Below are 16,734 nucleotides of genomic sequence, written 5' to 3'. Positions count from 1 at the left end.
TGTTTTTCCGAGCATTAAATTCCTCGCCTATTTTTGTACGGTGATGACTATCTTAAAGTATTGGTAGCCGCCCAAGCCCTAGTTTTGCACAGACAGATTTCCAAGTGCTCGCTTTTGTGTGCTTTTAGCTAATTTTTAGTCACTAATCTATTTGTGACGTTGACTCTACAATCCACGTTTAAGTCTGACCAATGACATTAAACAACGTCATTGGTCTGACGTGGAAGGCTAAGGTGGAATGAATTCTTCCTTGTTATGGCTATAAAACGTTAAATATTACTAATTACATTATTTACCCTTTCTTTCTTTACGTATACTTATATATATATATATATATATATATATATTCAATAGTATTCGTCTTAATATTGCATGTTAATTTTTTTACTGGAGATATAAATTAAATTTTGGCAGAAACACAAATATTCGTAGGTGGAGCTGATTGCGAGTACAAATGTGCCTACAGTAGCTGCAAATTGCACGGATGCAAATGTATGCGATTGCTTATTTCGTGGGTGTAAATATCCACGGGTGCAAATATACGTGGGGATAACTTCTTTTATAGAAAATGTATGCTACGTGCTAGGATTGGCAGCAGTATGGGCGTCCACAAAACAACGCGCAAAATTTCGTAGAAAAGGATTGATTGCAAACCCACTGGTCATATCCGCTACAAATTAAGAAATGATTTATGTAATTCAAGTTCAACTCTTATGAGGAAGTTCGCATTTTATGTTGGGCAGATGAAGTATCCCATCCGTTCACAATTTTGGTATAGAATTGAGACTTTGGCGTGATGTTTTGAATTCGAATGAATATATTCAAATTTTTTATTATTTGAATGTCTAAAATTACAGTACCAGGACGTATGTACATTCAAACAATGCTATAAAAATATTATACTAATGACGATATCGTAATGATTATTAGATTTATTATTTGATTATCATAATAATAAACACAATTTATATTGTATATTCATGATGCTGATGCTAATTGGATTAACTTTAGCACGAACCTTTGGAGGGGGAATCTAAATTATTATGTACTAAATTATGGTGACCGTACATTTGAACCCATGTGTATATCCGCGGGTTCAATCTATATGCGGGTGCTAAAACCCATGGGTTAGGGTTAGTATGGGTTCAAATATCCGTAAAACAAAAAATTTTTCCATAGGTGCAATAGTATGCAGGTGCAATTGTCGTGGGTTCAGATGTAGGCCTACGTGGTTCAAATGTACGTGGGTTCAAATGTACACGGGTACAAATGTAATGGAACCCTAAATTATTTTTCGTTATATTATATATAAACACTACATAATTAAATGCATTCGAGTCATAATCGTATTAGGATTGATTGGAATTTGGCATACAGGTTTTCTTGAGCAATAATTTGATATGAAAATTTTTAAAAAGCTTGGGTGAAAAACAGATAATATAATAGACAAAGAGAAAAATAACCGAAGAAAGAAAGACGTAAGAAACAAAAGCATTAACTATTAATATTCTTCTTTGGGTATTCTGTTATTACTCCGAAGTAAGAAGTGCCCAATTCAGAGTAAAGCCAAAATGCCAGAAGATAATGAAAAAAGCCGGGATTATGATGGTTGTAATGGACGCAACTATTCTGTATTTTATCTAGTTATTTAATCCCGGAATCTATCAATATTTGAAATCAAACTCAAAATAATATTTAGTCAAATTTTGTCTACAAACTCATCAGTCATATTCAACGTTAGTTGAATCAAACTCTGTGTGCATTTTTGAGTGTTATTGCCGTACTATTCTGTCGAGTTTCAAGTGGAATATTACAACAAAGTTCTTTCAGTTGGTGTGATCTTCTGAGGTGTTGGGGTTCAAAAGTTCAGTTGTTCAAGATTGGGAGTGGGGGCTGATTGTTACGAGTTTGCATTGCAAATTGTAGGAGAAACGGGACGTGGTACTTAACAGTGGTTGGGTATAAACGTAGCGCAGTTTCCGAGACTCCAATTCGTGCGTTACAGTGGTATTACCAGTAGTAACCCTTCTACGTTAAAACCTAAAACTGATCGTGTTATACGGTCATCTGGAGTAATGACCAAATGGAATGATATTATTTCGATTCATAATCGTTTGAAGCCTATTTAACAGGTGATTAAGGAACGGTGTGCTAGTAATAAAATATCTGTTTGAGCCTATTACAATAAGCCGTGTAAAATTATGTGTTATTCTTATTCATGAAAACAAACTGCGTCTGTGCAGCAGCACCTCTTCCGCCTATCGTCTTATGATTTACATGTCTTTTGCTTATGTGTATGGTATCGTATATACTCTCAAGTTTGCCCACATCCGTAGCAACCACTAATTGCCACAAGCTATGAAATTTGAACAAACAAAACAAACGACTTAATGCCATATTGTTTAAACTTTCTCTATTTCTCAACAGTTTTTAAATATGTCAATCACACATGAATTGAAATTAAACAAGAGAGCGATGCTCAAATATATGGACACGAAGACAAGGTCATCACACAAAATTTTGAAGTTGAAAACGAATCACAAAAAACCCACAAAAAGTTTTAAATATAAAAAAAGTAATAGACTTCTAGCGAAAACTACAATATTTACAAAGCAATCGATCCAGTTGTTAATGACAAAAGCGAAGAAGAAAAATAACAACAACAAGAATAACTACAACAACATAATTACGAAACGATTCATAGGTTCACTTTATGTCCAATAAATATTTTATTACCAAGCGCTCTTATTCATATATATATAATGCAAAAGGTATGATACGGAATCCTAGGGCAGTCAAATATGAAACGGACCTAGAGGGTTAGTTATCGAGCGCAGTCACAAGTATGGACTCAAAACCGCTGACCACATTAGCCGTTTTTTTACAACCTTCTATTTAGATTGATGGTTCCCGTAGTAGATACGCCCAAAGGTTCGTTGATTGTTGATTGTTATTTTTCCTTTTCAAAACAGGACCCACTTTGTTTATTGATCTTGCACAATTTTTGGCACCCACCCAGATTATTTTTCTTAGCATAAAAAAGCATAATAAAACCTTCAAAAAACAATATGACGATATCTAAAATGTACATTATATACAATTTGAGTCAGTTATTCGAAATCGAAACCTTAACAATATATTTTCATATACAAAATAATCATGATTTATGTTTGGAATGCTAATACCAACTTCCTTTTTAAAAAGGTATATATAGTCAAGAATATATTACCATAAAACACATTTGTTCCAGCCTAAAGAACATTGCATAAAAGGCGAGTGTCCTTTTAACATTTGACTTTTACTCATTTTGCACCATCGATTCACGGTCTAATTTCATTGGCTTATTCACATTAACTAGGGAAAATGAAGTTTAAACTTACCTTCGCATTCATCCTGTTAATTGCCGTGATCAATTTCGAGTTGGGAGAGTCCTGGCGTCGCAGACGAACCTGGCGACGACGAACTTGGCGAAGAAGGACTTGGACACGCAGAAGGACTTGGTCACGTAGAAGGACTTGGTCCCGCAGAAGACATATTTGGTTTGGTGATGCTGAAAGTGAAAACGCAAACAAAATGAAAAGCCTGGTAGGAATGCAATTTTCACTAAAGCTAGGGACCTCAACGTGCAATTTCGAACTATTATTTAATCTCTTAATCTCTATTATTAAGTCTCTTTTTAATTTTGAAGTCGTGGTTCAGGTGAAACCAGCTTAAAATTTTGCAAACCTGGTATTTGTTTAATTTTACAACCAGGTTAAGTCTTGTCCAAAATATTTACCGTTTAAAAAATTAAATACGGTCAAATAATTGAATTTATCTCAGTTTGAAAAACTATCTATCTCTTTACCTTAAAAAACAAAATAAATATACTAATTCAAACTAAAAGAACAGTTTTTACTCAAATAATCCCCATTTTTAAAAAAACATAAGAAAATATGATATACAGATATACTAGTTTATCTAAGCAACAACGAAGCTAAAAATTATTAATATATATACTGTTAACTATTTTCGGATCTTTATCTCATCATACCTGTTTATTTCAAGAAATGGTAATATACTTTTATTTATCAGTAATATTTTATTATCTGTAATCGGACGATGTCATCACGAATGTTAACGGGTATTAGCTTTTGAATTTTCTGATTTTTTCTAAAAGTGTTTGTAAATTTAAATTACTATCCAATCGACTTGAGCGTTCGGCGTGCGTATTAAGCCTGTGACTAAAATTTCGTATTCCAAGCAATTAAAAAAAGTTATTTATGACGGCATGATGCATTCGGATAAATTTATTATGCTTATTATAAGTAACGCTCCGTAGGATCTCGTGTCGTCATTGTTAAAAGGCCCCTCAACGGCATTGCCTATGATGGCATATAGAGATAGTCTGCTTTTTGTCTGAGCATTTAGGATAAGAGCATATTGTAATATATAAATATTTACCGCAGTCTGACTCATATTCCTTTATTAATTATTGAGCTTTGATAAACTCCATATGATATTCTACTTTTATTGAATTTAAAATAAAACAGATGAATGAAGAGATGGCTGACAACGATGATCAAGAAACTAAGGAGCAAATGGAGCATCTCGACCCAGGTAAGATGGATTTTGAGCGTGCTTGTTAGATATAAAGTGGACATACAAATCAAAGATTTCTGTCGGCTATAAGGGACTCGTTTTCGTGGGTGCGATTACGTCATCAAAGTTGAAAATTGCGCATTTAGTGGCGGTTCCTCATTTGCTTTCGTGAACTGGTCAGTCGTTTTGAAGAACTGACATGAAAATTATACGATTAGTTTCAGGCTTTAATAGTTTTCCATCTCAAAAATTTTGCACAATGACAACTTTTAATCTTAATAAAAATCCATTGTCAGATGAATTGAGAATCCTTCAACTTCGAGAAGATGATGCCAATGATGACAACGACGAAGCGGAAGATCTGTTTGCTAATCTCCAAGAAGATTAAATGATTGAAAAACTTCCTTCATTGTATGCTTGTTCGTAAATCCAACCGAATTTGCTTTCTGATTAGACCTCGATTTATGTTTTTCGCATTTTTATTCAGACAAGAAATATAAATACTTGATGAAATGATGATTAATAATTTTATCATAGGGCATAGTTTGGTTCGAGGTGAATACTATAGGAGGCAATGAGGCTTCCATGCCTATGGATGAATTTGTAATAGCATACTCCACCTAACATGTTCAAAAGAACATTCCTTCCACAGTCCAGCTTATGATAGACTGATGCGAAATATAATTTACGTGACATGACAGTGTTTTTTCTCGAATCTTGTTGTTGTTGTCTCTCGTAAAATCACATTCGTGCAAAGCGCTATATAAAGGCACTCGTGTCGCAGGTATATACCTATTCCCAGCAAAGGCGTAGCCAGCTCAAAATGTTAAATGTTTTTTGTTAATACGAGGTTTTCTTCTCAATATAGCTTTCTCAATATAGCTTCAATTTTGGAAAAAAGCTGAAAAAAAAATTGACATTTTGATAAGTTTTATATTACAAGATTCATTTCACGTTTTATTAAAATTTGAATATAAAGATGCAGTAAAGATGAAACTTTATTAAAGAAAACAAATATTTTACATTTTTACAATGCAAATAATTCTTTTAATACGATAAGAATATATTGCAATGATGAACAAACATTTAAAATCCCAAACACAGTAAATAACACTTTTTCATGTGTACGTCTTATATCTAATAAATGAAGACAATATATAGTTAAGTCATCTTATTCCTTCTGCTCTTCACATGCTAGTGAAATTTACTTATAATTGGTACAGGTTAACATTTCAACATGCTAGGCATATAGGACCAACATTATGAAATTACCATGTTATTTTTATGACAATGTAAAGAGTTTTCATAATTAGTTTATTGGGCACAGAGTGGACCTATGGATCCATGGATCATATGGATTCTCTTTAATTATTGGATCAATTTGAAATATTTAGTGGTTAAAGATAGTATTTTTTACTATGACTTTAATTTATATAAAATATTTCTGTGAGCGCTATGCCTCTATGGGATTCGTTTTTGTGTGCTCGCTAATTATACGACATAATTCATCCAAAATCAATAGGCTTCGTGAGATATCGCGTGCATCTAACAGACAGACAAACACACATGCAGACAAATACCTATCAACATACTTACCGATCTAAAGATCGATAAGTAGTAACCAAAGAAAGAAAGATGTAAAAAACAACGTCTGTTACGAGCGAGGCCTCACTCAATTACTCAGAAGTAAGAAGAGCTATAAATTCAGAGTGACGTCAAAATGTCAAGAGATACTGGAAAACAAGTCCTGATTGTGGTGGAGTTACCATTAATAACCCTTCTATATTGAAACCTAAAACATTGATACGGTCAAAGAAACGTTTAGAAATTATTCGATTCAGACGTTCAGCATAAATGAATACGTGTCGATAAAATATATAAAACTACTACTTTTGGCAGCAACTTACGCTGTTTTTACTATGCCTGCATATTTGTGTTTTCTTTTTTTCATATTAACCTTTCGATCTGGAGTAATGACCAAATGAAATGACAGTAATTCGATTCATAATCGTTTGAAGCCTATTCAACTGAGGATTTAAGAAATGATGCGCTGGTAATGAAATATTTGTTTTAGCCTACTGCTAGAATCCGTGTAAATTTTTTGTTTATTTCCCTGTGGTCAGTGCTCTATAGTTCTTTGCTATTGCAATGGGGATTTTCATAATTGATATTGCCTGTAATTCTTATTCTTGAGAACGAACCGCGTCTGTGCAGCAGCACCTCTTCCGCCTATTGTATTATATTATTGTATTGTGGTATTAGCATGTCATTTGCTTGTGTGTATGGTATCGTGTATATTCCCAGTTTGCCCACATCCGTTGCAATCACTCAATACCACCTACAAACTTTAAAATTGAATTAATCGAAACAAACGACATAAACATAATGCCATATTTGTATACACTTCGTCTATTTCTATTTTAAATCTATTAGTCCCAAACGAATTAGGACAAAAAACAATACAGCGTTGCTCAAAAATATGGGCACGGAGACAAGGTCATCACAAAAAATTTTGGAATGAAAACGCACTTCATAGAGCGCACAGAAAGTTTTGAAATAAACAATAGCCTTTCAGCAAAAAATACAATACAACAACTGAAAATTTCAAAGCAATAGATAATGAAAAAAGCGATTTTTTTCACGAGATAACAACAGGAAGAAGAACATTAACAAAAACAAAAACAACAAAATAATAACTAAACGATCCACAGGTAGACATTGTGTTCAATAATATTTTATTACCGAGCGCTTTCATTCATATATAATACGAAAGGTATGATACGGAATTTTAGGGCAGTCCAATTTGAAACGGACCTAGAGGGTTACCAAGAGCAGTCACAGGTATGACCTCAAAACCGCTGTCTCTATTAGAAAGCTTCTTACAACCTTCCTTTTAGATCAGGGGTCGGCAACCTTTTGTTGCACGAGGGCCAAAATTTAGGATTACAAATTTCTGTATATGTGGGCAGCATATATTTTGAGAATTGTAAAAGCGAACGGATGGGCGATGGCTCAAATTTTTTTTTACTCAGATCAGAAGTTGAAATTTTAGATTTCAAACATAGCGCGAAGACTGCGATAACTCGTGAACCCAACTCAGTCGTCTTACTAAACGAAAAAAAAATACAAATGACATTAATGTGACACTTTTTGTTGCATCACGCATAATAGCATTCCGAAATCAGGCTGCACACTGGATGAAGCCAAAATTGGAACATTCTCTAAATGTGCATCACTAATCCGAGTTCTCAGATTGTTCTCTGTAGTGTTCATTTTTGAAAATAACTGTTCTCACGCATATGTACTATAGGGAGAAAAGATGCGGTCTTAGGGATAAAGACTGTTCACCCTGATATTCAAAGTTCGATTCCCACGTCATTAATTACACGTGTTATGGAATGTGACTCCAATCTGGATTCCCACAGACGATAATAAGCACACGATGTTGAATGTCGAATTGTTGTATATTATTGAAAAGATGCACGATCCAAATTCCAAATACAGATAAAATTGTACACACTCAATTCTTAATGCAGTAAGATTACGGTCAGATCACAAGTGAAACAAAAAGCACAATATTATAGAGCAATCTCGGCAAACCGGAAACGATACGTCATCAAATTGGTCGAAACGAGAAAGGCAATACATGGAGGGAATGCATTATCGCTGTTGCGAAACATAATGTGGCCTATTTTGTGAAATATTACATGCTATTAATATGAAAGGGTTAAATACATTATAATCCATAGTTACACAATGCACATTCGCTACAGTACTTCCAAACATCTTTGTGTATTTTTTCGCATGGTTTGTCAAATTTGGATTGAGATTTCCTCCAAGAAGATATTTTTTATAAAAATCGAGCAGTGATAAATCTCTCGACTAGAATATATACGGATTTCATTTAATTGCATTTTATGTCAAGAAGCTCTATTCGAATATTTCTGCCCCTTGAACCCTCTGCACTTAGCATCAACTTTTCTGCGTGTTGCCATTTGTCTAATAATATTAAATTGTATGGTTAAACGAGTAGATAGATGTTCACTAAATTGTTAGGTTATGATATAATTTAATCTGCACTTGTCTCACAATAAATTAATTGAGAATATAATTAACTCCTCGAGCGTGGATTATAAAAAATAATTCATCGTCAAAACTGCTATTTCGTCGCTATAATTCAGCGTCGCGAGTGGGATTTTTTTACCCCGAGCTCCTGATCTGGCCCGCGAGCCGTAAGTTGCCGACCCCTGTTTTGGATTGATGGTTTTCGCAGCAGATACATCCAAGAGGTTCGCTGATTGTTATTTGTCCTTGTCAAAACAGGACCCTTTTTGTTTATCGATCTTGTATATATATATACAAGTTTTTGGCACCCACCCAGGTTATTTTCCGTTGCATAAAAGGGCATACCGAAACCAAACCTACAAAAAACAACAAGGCGATAATTAAAATGCACATTATATACAATTCAAGCTAGGTATTCCAAATTGGAGTCTGTACAATATATTTTCATCTGTAAAATAATAATAATTTATGCTTGAAATGCTAATACCAACATCCTTTTGAAAAGGTATATATAGTCAAGAATATGTTACTATGAAACACATTTAATTCTTAATTTATTAAGAATATGAATTTTAAACTCACCTCATTTATCCTAATAATTGCCGTGATCAATTTCGAGTTCGGGGAGTCCCTGCGTCGAAGACGATTTTGCAGATGTCTATGGTCACGCAGAAGGACTTGGCCCCGTAGACCTACTATCCCTGTTGATGCTGAAAATGAAAACGCAAATAAAATGAAAAGCATGGTAAGATTGCAATTTCCACTGAATCCGTTGCAATAATAAATATGAAATTTGTTGTTGTATATTCAAGTCAAGGCTGGCTTTTCCACCAGGCAAGATGAAGCTCAGATGCCTCAACATTCAATTTTGAACTACTGTTCATGTTTAAGTCTATTTTTAATTTTAAAAGCCTATTGCAGAATCTTACCGACTTGACATTTTATAGTTATAAAACTAGTATTTGTTCAATTTTTCAATCAGGTTAATGAGCCGTGTCCAACTTTTATTTATAATGGACTCCGTGGGGTCTCGTGACGTGATTGTTAAAAAGGACGTCACAAATGGCATAGCCTCTAATGGCATAGCCATAGATGGATGCTTTTCGTCTAAGCATTTATGATGAAAGGGCATATTGATACAGTCGCTCATATTGTAATATGTAAATATTTCCCGCAGTTTGACTCTTATAGTTTTTAAATTTTTGAGCTTTGATACACCCCTTATGATATTCTACTTTTATTGAATTTAAAATAAAACAGATGAACGAAGAGATGGCTGACAATGATGATCAAGAAACTAAGGAGCGAATGGAGCATCTCGACCCAGGTGAGATGGCTTTTAGGCGTGCTCGTTAAATACGAAGTGGACATACAAATCAAAGATTTTTGTCGGCTTTAGGGGACTCGTTTTATGTGTGCGATTGCGTCAACAAAAATAAAAATTGCGTACCCAGTGAAGGTTCCTCATTTGCTTTTGTGAACTGGTGGTCAGTCGTTTTAAAAAACTGACATGAAAATTATACGATCAATTTCAGGCTTTGATAGTTTTCCAATTTTGCACAATGGCAACTTTTCATCTTAATAAAAATCTATTGTCAGATGAATTGAGAATCCTTCGACTTCGAGAAGATGATGTCGATGACAACGACGAAGCGGAAGATTTTTTCGATAATCTTCAAGAAGATTAAATGATTAGTGCCTGCCTGATTGTAGATCCAACCGATTGTGCTTTCTGATTAGACCTCGATTTCTGTTTTTCGCATTTTTATTCAGACAAGAAATATAAATACTTGAAATACATGAAATGATAATTACTAATTTTATTGCAGACAGTTTAAGTTGAGGTGAATGCTTTGGGAGATAATGAAGGATAAAGCTCATACGTGTAAAATAACATTCCTTTGTGATCTCATTCTGTTGACGAAAACGGGCAAATCGCTTTTGCAAGATAATCAGGGTGATTTTAAATTATGATATCGAGATCTTTGACTTAAAATATTCATATTGTAGCGAATGTGTATTGTGTAACTATGGATTATTATGTATTTAACCCTTTCATATTAATAGCATGTAATATTTCACAAAATAGGCCACGTTATGTTTTAGCACCAGCGATAGTGCATTCGCTCCATGTATTGCCTTTCTCGTTTCGACCAATTTGATGACGTATCGTTTCCGGTTTGCCAAGATAACTCTATAATATTGTGCTTTTTGTTTGACTTGTGATCTGGCCGTAATCTTACTGCATTAAGAATTAAGTGTGTACAATTTTATCTGTATTTGGAATTTGGATCGTGCATCTTTTCAATAATATACAGCAATTCGACATTCAACATCGTGTGCTTATTATCGTCTTAGGGAATCCAGATTTCAGTCACATCCCATAACACGTGTTAATTTAATAACGTGGGAATCGAACTTTGAATACTAGGGTGAACAGTCTTTATTCCTAAGACCCGCATCGCTTGTCCCTATAACATAATACTATATTGTTAATATTGAATGTAAAGTTGTACAATTGATTTGATATCACTTCCATTAACCTAATGACCCCTGGTGTTCCTGGGTCATTTTGACACCCTTCTATAATTTTTTTAATATTTCACCAACCAAAAATGCCAAAGACACCATTAATGTGTCCCTGAAAAGCTTATTTTCGTCGCTTCCCACTAAAACGCGCCCACATTACGTAGCGTAAATGCGTCCGACCATATGCCAGTAAGAAGAGAGAAAATTCAAAAAATTTCGAGAAAAAGTTTCTCACTTTTAACGCTGTGGTCGACACGTGATTGATATGCGAGAGAAAGAGTTCTCTTTTAGAAGAGCTATACGTCACCTTCAAGATAAAACAAGACTGGGATTTGTAAGTGAAGTGATATTCGTTTTATCGAAGAGCATTTGATCGCGTGCTGTCTGGTATCTTTGTTTGTTTATTATGAGCCGAAGAACGTTGCTCGCGCGTTCAAAATACTTCGTTTTCAACTAACAATAGATTATTTGGTTATTTTTAAGCTTTGAAATACTCATACAAATAAAATTGACCTTGTTGCAAAATAAAAATTATACATAAAAAAAATATGATGACATCACCGTAATTAAGAACACTCGGATCAAGCATGGGTAATTTAAACTCAAACATTTTGAGTTTTGAAATTGGTTTTGTTCACATGCAGACCACTATGAAATACTATTGACCCCCCAAAATACATTTAATTTAGCCATAAACCCAAATTATGACACAGATCAGCAATTTATGGCAGGGCCGAAACCCTAGGGTTAAAGTATCACCAGAGATCGTTACATGATTATTGGCCAATGCAATCACAGTACAGCAGATGTTAGACTGCGCCTGCTGTGACATGGCAGTTTTTTTTTCTTGAATCTTATTATCGTGTCTCACAAAGGTTAGAAATGATCTCAACTATTTTAGGATTCATGTAAAGCACTATATAAAGGCTATTGTCGGAATAATATACCGATTACCAACAAGATCGTAGCCAGCCAAAATATTAAATGTTTCTCCTATTACGACGTTTCCTTACATATTTCGCTCCGAACAAGCCCGTGTACAAACAGCCATTGATACCTAAAGAAGCTCTTTTCAGACTCACTTGACTGTCGAAGATATTCAAACTAAAGAAGACGGTAATTGGTGATTGGTAATAACCCCTAAAACGCCAGGATATCAGTGAATTGCTAACGAATATAGAAAAATAGTGTTTTAAAATGGCTGAGTTTGTAAAATCACTTTTTTCAGAAGAATACTTTGAAATGGCGTGACTCTTTGCGTTCCCCAAGCATTATCTGCAACGTTTGCTAACGGTACGAAATTATTAAAAATGTCATTGATGTGAAACCCTTCCCTGGACCCGGAGAGTCACGTGAAATATCTAAAATTCGTCAAACCACGTTTCATTGGCTTATCAGTGACAATTTTAGGATGATATTCGTGATTCGTGATATTCATTTCAGTCAAAGCTAGTAGTAGTTACCGTACGAATGAAATGAGGAAATGTAATCATCAACATCCTTTATCCTGTATAAACATCCTGTGTTGCTACAATATGAAATTTTATTTCTATGTAAAATAATTGTGACGTAGTATTCAAAGTAACGAGATGATTTGGATGTACATAACATCCGTTATTAGTAATTAACGATGTAATGCTACTGCTGTTTTTAATTTGAAGCTTAACACGGAATGTGAGTAAAATTGCAAGACAATTTTAGCAGTGTTGTTTTCAGAAGTTTGCTTCTTACTTTGAACAAGGGATACAGTTCGAGGATATGAAAAAGTATTTCATAAAAAGCGGTTGTTGAGAAGAAATTTAGACACGAGGGGGTGCTCCCGAAGTATGCGAACCAAGATGGCGGACATCGGAACGTAACATGGATAACAGGTTAGGGTTAGGCAATAATTTTTTTTCCAATTTTCCTTATTTTAGTCCTATTATCAGTTCGAAGACTAGCCAAGATCCTCCCGTAGTATTTATACCTAAAATTATGGTCTAACCCTAACCTAGTACACATATTACATTCCGATGTCCGCCATCTTGGTTCGCATACTTCGGGAGCCCCCACGAGGGTTATGATAAAATCGAGTAAAATCTATTACAAAAAAAGAGATGAGATTGAATCGCTTATTTTGTGCTTTGTAAATTGTTTTTTTTTGGTTCAGTAAACAGTTCGAGTTCAGTAAACAGGGCGCGGTTAAATATTTATACCATAATCCAATCGCAACCGCATTTTGTTCAATCGAATATTTTGTAAACTAGAGGCAAACATTTTCATTTTTGAATGTATTCAAGGAGTAGTCGCACTACATTGACAATAATTTTTTATACCTATGCACAAAACAAAAGTCGTATTAGTCGCAATTGTTTTGATAATATTTCTGAATTTCACAAAATGACATTGAGCAAGATGAATAATGAAATCAAATTTTGGAATTGGGAAATTTAGTTATCATCCTCTTGTGAATCTATTTAAACCTACAAAAAGAATTCATAATTGTTTTGCCTTTTTCTTTGTAAAGGAACGTTATTGCTGTTGGTTGGGGCTAAACTGAACAATACTACTTGAACAAAATCGAAGAAAAATGAGATTCCAAAAGGTTTATATACTCTCATTAATCACGATTGCCAACATTCTTGTGAGTGACGCTTGGTTTGTTCATAGATCGAATCGAGGGCGTTACATTGGACCAAGAATCTTCCGCAATCATCCTTACTATGCGTTACCACCACCAAAGTTACCGGTATGTAATTGAATCTATCATTTATTCAGCTATTTCGATTAATTATTGGACACGTTTAGTGGCCATAACGATCGTTTCACAATTTTGTTGTTATTGTTATTTTCTTTCGTCATTATCATTAAAAAATCGCTTTTCTCTTCGAATACTGGACCAATTGCTTTGGTGGAATTTTCAGTGGTTCAAGATTGATTTTTTTGCCAGAAGGCTATTATTTTCATTTATTCCTGAATTTTCTATGAATCTTATGAGATCTAAAAGTTCATCCAAAATTGCGCTGTATTAATTTTTAATTATGGGAACACGGTTTTTAATCCGCCAAGCGTGACGGCTGACTGTGAAAATTCTTGCGACTGAAAACCCGGAACTTTTTCAGGGTACGGTACCGGTAACGTCAAAGGTAAACCCTGCTTCGCTCTAGTCCACGTGTCCATATATTTGAGCGTTGCTCTCTTGTTATTTGTTCAATTGTAAGTAATGTTGGATTCTGATATTTTACTGTGCGGAGATCAATATTTTTTAATTTTTCAAAACGCATTTGCGTGTATTTCTGGTCCGATGTTTACTTTTGAGCTTTCAAATGTGAAAACTTGGATTCGCACGGATACGAAAACAGAAGAACGGTAAAACGGCAAAAGATGGTTTCAAAGAATTTTGCAGGGAAAATCCACTCCGAGAAAATTGTATATTTCGTCAAACGCTCTAGAGAAAATTATTAAACTTAATCGTGTGTTTAATTGAAGCGTTACAATGTTTTAGCCTACATTTATTTGGTTCATAATTATAAAGTGTCGTATCTGTCTTTCAGGCTTAATTCGTAAATTGTATTTATGCATAATTTTGAGGAGTAGCCTACAATGAATAAAAAAGAAATATACCATAAAAAATTTCCTCGGGACTCTTCTGCTTTATTTATCTTCGAGAAAGAATCCATGTCATAAACGGGGCGGCGAAGCTCGATGCTAACCTGTTGGAGTTGCTAGAAACAAGCAGCTCAGTCTTATTGGTATATGATAAATTTTGTATCAGTATTGTTACCATACCTGAACTAATACATTTAACAAAATTTCAGATTGAAGGCAGGCCTTCCTACGAAATTTTTATCAACGAAATATTAGAACTTGTTGCAATACGAGAATCATTGTACTTTTTTGCAACTTCTCTAAATGGATTCTAAAGTGATGTCATCAAGCATTGCATTAGTAATAAATCCGCATTGTCACGCAAACAAAAAAAATTATGCTTCGTTTCCTACTGGAAAAATATCAAAATATATATAGGTGAAGGAATCTGGAAATATCAAAACAACCGCGAAGAAAGTACACGGTCGAAATGGCCAACGAATACCCCCCAACGTAAGCCAAAGACCTCGTAATCAGAGACTTAAATTTTAAATTGAAATTTTCATACCCCATCCAGGTATCAAACCATCGGTAATATCGAGAATGAAATACTCAAGATATGCGTTCATCATATTTTTTCCAAATCGAACGACTGAGAGAGACCTATCCGACCTTGGAAAATTTCTGAGTAATATGTGAAGCGTTTTGCTAAATTGATATTGTTGAAAAAAAAAAACGAAAAAAAACTAGGCAACTAATGAACCAATAAATTTCAAATAGTCAGTACACGAGGAAGAAAACAAACGCTATAACGCAATTAACTTTATTTTTTCATTTTCTGTCGCGTCCTTTAAGATACGACATTTTATTCAATTATTTGCTGTTTTTGTTTAATTCATGTTACCTTTTTTAGTCCAATTAACCGAGTAACAACAAAACACAGGGAGAAATTGTTGATTATTGCCCACTAAAAATAAAATGTGTCACAGAAGCAGCAAAAGCCGCCAGCATTCGACATATATACAGAACATGATGAAAAAGAAGCTACTATTGAACATGATCAAGGTGGGTACGAGGAATGAGTAAATAAAATATACTATTGGAGTCCAAATCTAGTGAACTAAAATTTCCGCATTTGAAGAAGAAGATACAATATTGTTTGTCAAGGCGGCCACTGGGCCCAGGCCAGTTTTAGAAAATTGGATAATTAGACTTTGATTGGAAAAATTTTCTTGTTCTCATTTCCATACATATCAGCAGTAGTGGGATTCACAGGTCCGCTCGAACCCGTTCTTGGAATATCTATTGTAATAGTCAGCGAACCTGTTCTTGTTTTAAATGTGTTCGATTTAGACGACCGCAGCAAGACGGGATGCTGAAGACGAGAGTTGGGCATTTTGAAAGTTATGGTATTAGATGTATGCAGAGCGTATCATCTTAATGCAGCTTACGAGATGACATACGTATATTTTCTGAAATGAGGGAACCTGTTGTTAGTGTTTTCGATAAAAAAGAGAACCAGTTTTTAACATTTTGATACTACTGTATATTACTCCTTATACGTTTCCACAGATCCAGTAATGTATCCTAGAAAGGAAGAAAACGACGACTACCATGAACATGAATATCTGCTATCTTGAAGGATGATAATGCATAGACGTCACAGATTTAATTGTTACTGCCATATTTCGATGATACAGCTCGTCCTTTTTTTGTAGATTATGAATTACATATCATCTTAACAAATCCATGATTTGAAGACGTTACATCTGTATTGAAAATCGTTATTTTAACGGATCAGCAACGCTGCATGAAAAATTACCGTTTTGGGTCTCGATTCTTACAGAAAGCATCGGGCTGTAAGACGCAGCGATTTTAAAAGCAATACCGGTAAGGGATTTGAAGTTAATTAAAGTCCATAAAATACGATGCGCATCGGCATATAAAGCGCCTGGTCGCTGTTTTGGGAAAAATGAGATTCAAAATGCGATA

At 34.4% G+C, this 16,734-nt stretch overlaps 3 protein-coding genes across 4 annotated transcripts; all 3 read left to right on the top strand.

Annotated features, from left to right (window-relative positions):
• The first annotated feature begins 3,200 nt into the window (after positions 1-3,200).
• Positions 3,201-5,089, top strand: LOC120348295 (uncharacterized). The gene is made up of 4 exons (XM_039418415.2): positions 3,201-3,272; positions 3,359-3,585; positions 4,533-4,599; positions 4,878-5,089. The coding sequence occupies exons 2-4, from the start codon at positions 3,364-3,366 to the stop codon at positions 4,967-4,969; spliced, it is 381 nt and encodes a 126-aa protein (XP_039274349.2). The 5' UTR covers positions 3,201-3,272; positions 3,359-3,363; the 3' UTR covers positions 4,970-5,089.
• A 4,114-nt stretch (positions 5,090-9,203) lies between these two features.
• On the top strand, positions 9,204-10,681 carry LOC120348470 (uncharacterized). The gene is made up of 3 exons (XM_039418593.2): positions 9,204-9,391; positions 9,907-9,973; positions 10,246-10,681. The coding sequence occupies exons 1-3, from the start codon at positions 9,212-9,214 to the stop codon at positions 10,332-10,334; spliced, it is 336 nt and encodes a 111-aa protein (XP_039274527.2). The 5' UTR covers positions 9,204-9,211; the 3' UTR covers positions 10,335-10,681.
• Positions 10,682-12,827: 2,146 nt separating this feature from the next.
• Positions 12,828-16,673, top strand: LOC144432405 (uncharacterized). Of its 2 annotated transcripts, XM_078120514.1 has the most exons (4): positions 12,828-13,046; positions 13,682-13,903; positions 15,732-15,807; positions 16,315-16,673. In XM_078120514.1, exons 2-4 carry the CDS (start codon positions 13,745-13,747, stop codon positions 16,380-16,382), a joined length of 303 nt encoding a protein of 100 aa, XP_077976640.1. In that variant the 5' UTR covers positions 12,828-13,046; positions 13,682-13,744; the 3' UTR covers positions 16,383-16,673. The 2 variants fall into 2 exon arrangements, 1 of the variants encoding a protein (XP_077976640.1); XR_013480619.1 differs by lacking the exon at positions 12,828-13,046 and having other exon boundaries at positions 13,704-13,903; positions 15,656-15,807.
• Positions 16,674-16,734: the final 61 nt, after the last annotated feature.

Source organism: Styela clava, chromosome 1, assembly GCF_964204865.1.
Source record: "Styela clava chromosome 1, kaStyClav1.hap1.2, whole genome shotgun sequence".
NCBI classification, from domain to species: Eukaryota; Metazoa; Chordata; class Ascidiacea; order Stolidobranchia; family Styelidae; genus Styela; species Styela clava.
Note: the sequence above shows the minus strand (reverse complement) of the source record. Positions and strands in the feature narration are given on the sequence as shown.

Coding starts and splice junctions, on each gene's coding strand:
- LOC120348295 (XM_039418415.2), top strand. CDS start 3,364: ATGAAGTTTAAACTTACCTTCGCATTCATCCTGTTAATTGCCGTGATC. Junction 3,586..4,532: donor CAAACAAAATGAAAAGCCTG/GTAGGAATGCAA, acceptor AAAATAAAACAG/ATGAATGAAGAGATGGCTGA. Junction 4,600..4,877: donor AATGGAGCATCTCGACCCAG/GTAAGATGGATT, acceptor ATCCATTGTCAG/ATGAATTGAGAATCCTTCAA.
- LOC120348470 (XM_039418593.2), top strand. CDS start 9,212: ATGAATTTTAAACTCACCTCATTTATCCTAATAATTGCCGTGATCAAT. Junction 9,392..9,906: donor CAAATAAAATGAAAAGCATG/GTAAGATTGCAA, acceptor AAAATAAAACAG/ATGAACGAAGAGATGGCTGA. Junction 9,974..10,245: donor AATGGAGCATCTCGACCCAG/GTGAGATGGCTT, acceptor ATCTATTGTCAG/ATGAATTGAGAATCCTTCGA.
- LOC144432405 (XM_078120514.1), top strand. CDS start 13,745: ATGAGATTCCAAAAGGTTTATATACTCTCATTAATCACGATTGCCAAC. Junction 13,904..15,731: donor TACCACCACCAAAGTTACCG/GTATGTAATTGA, acceptor AATGTGTCACAG/AAGCAGCAAAAGCCGCCAGC. Junction 15,808..16,314: donor TACTATTGAACATGATCAAG/GTGGGTACGAGG, acceptor ACGTTTCCACAG/ATCCAGTAATGTATCCTAGA.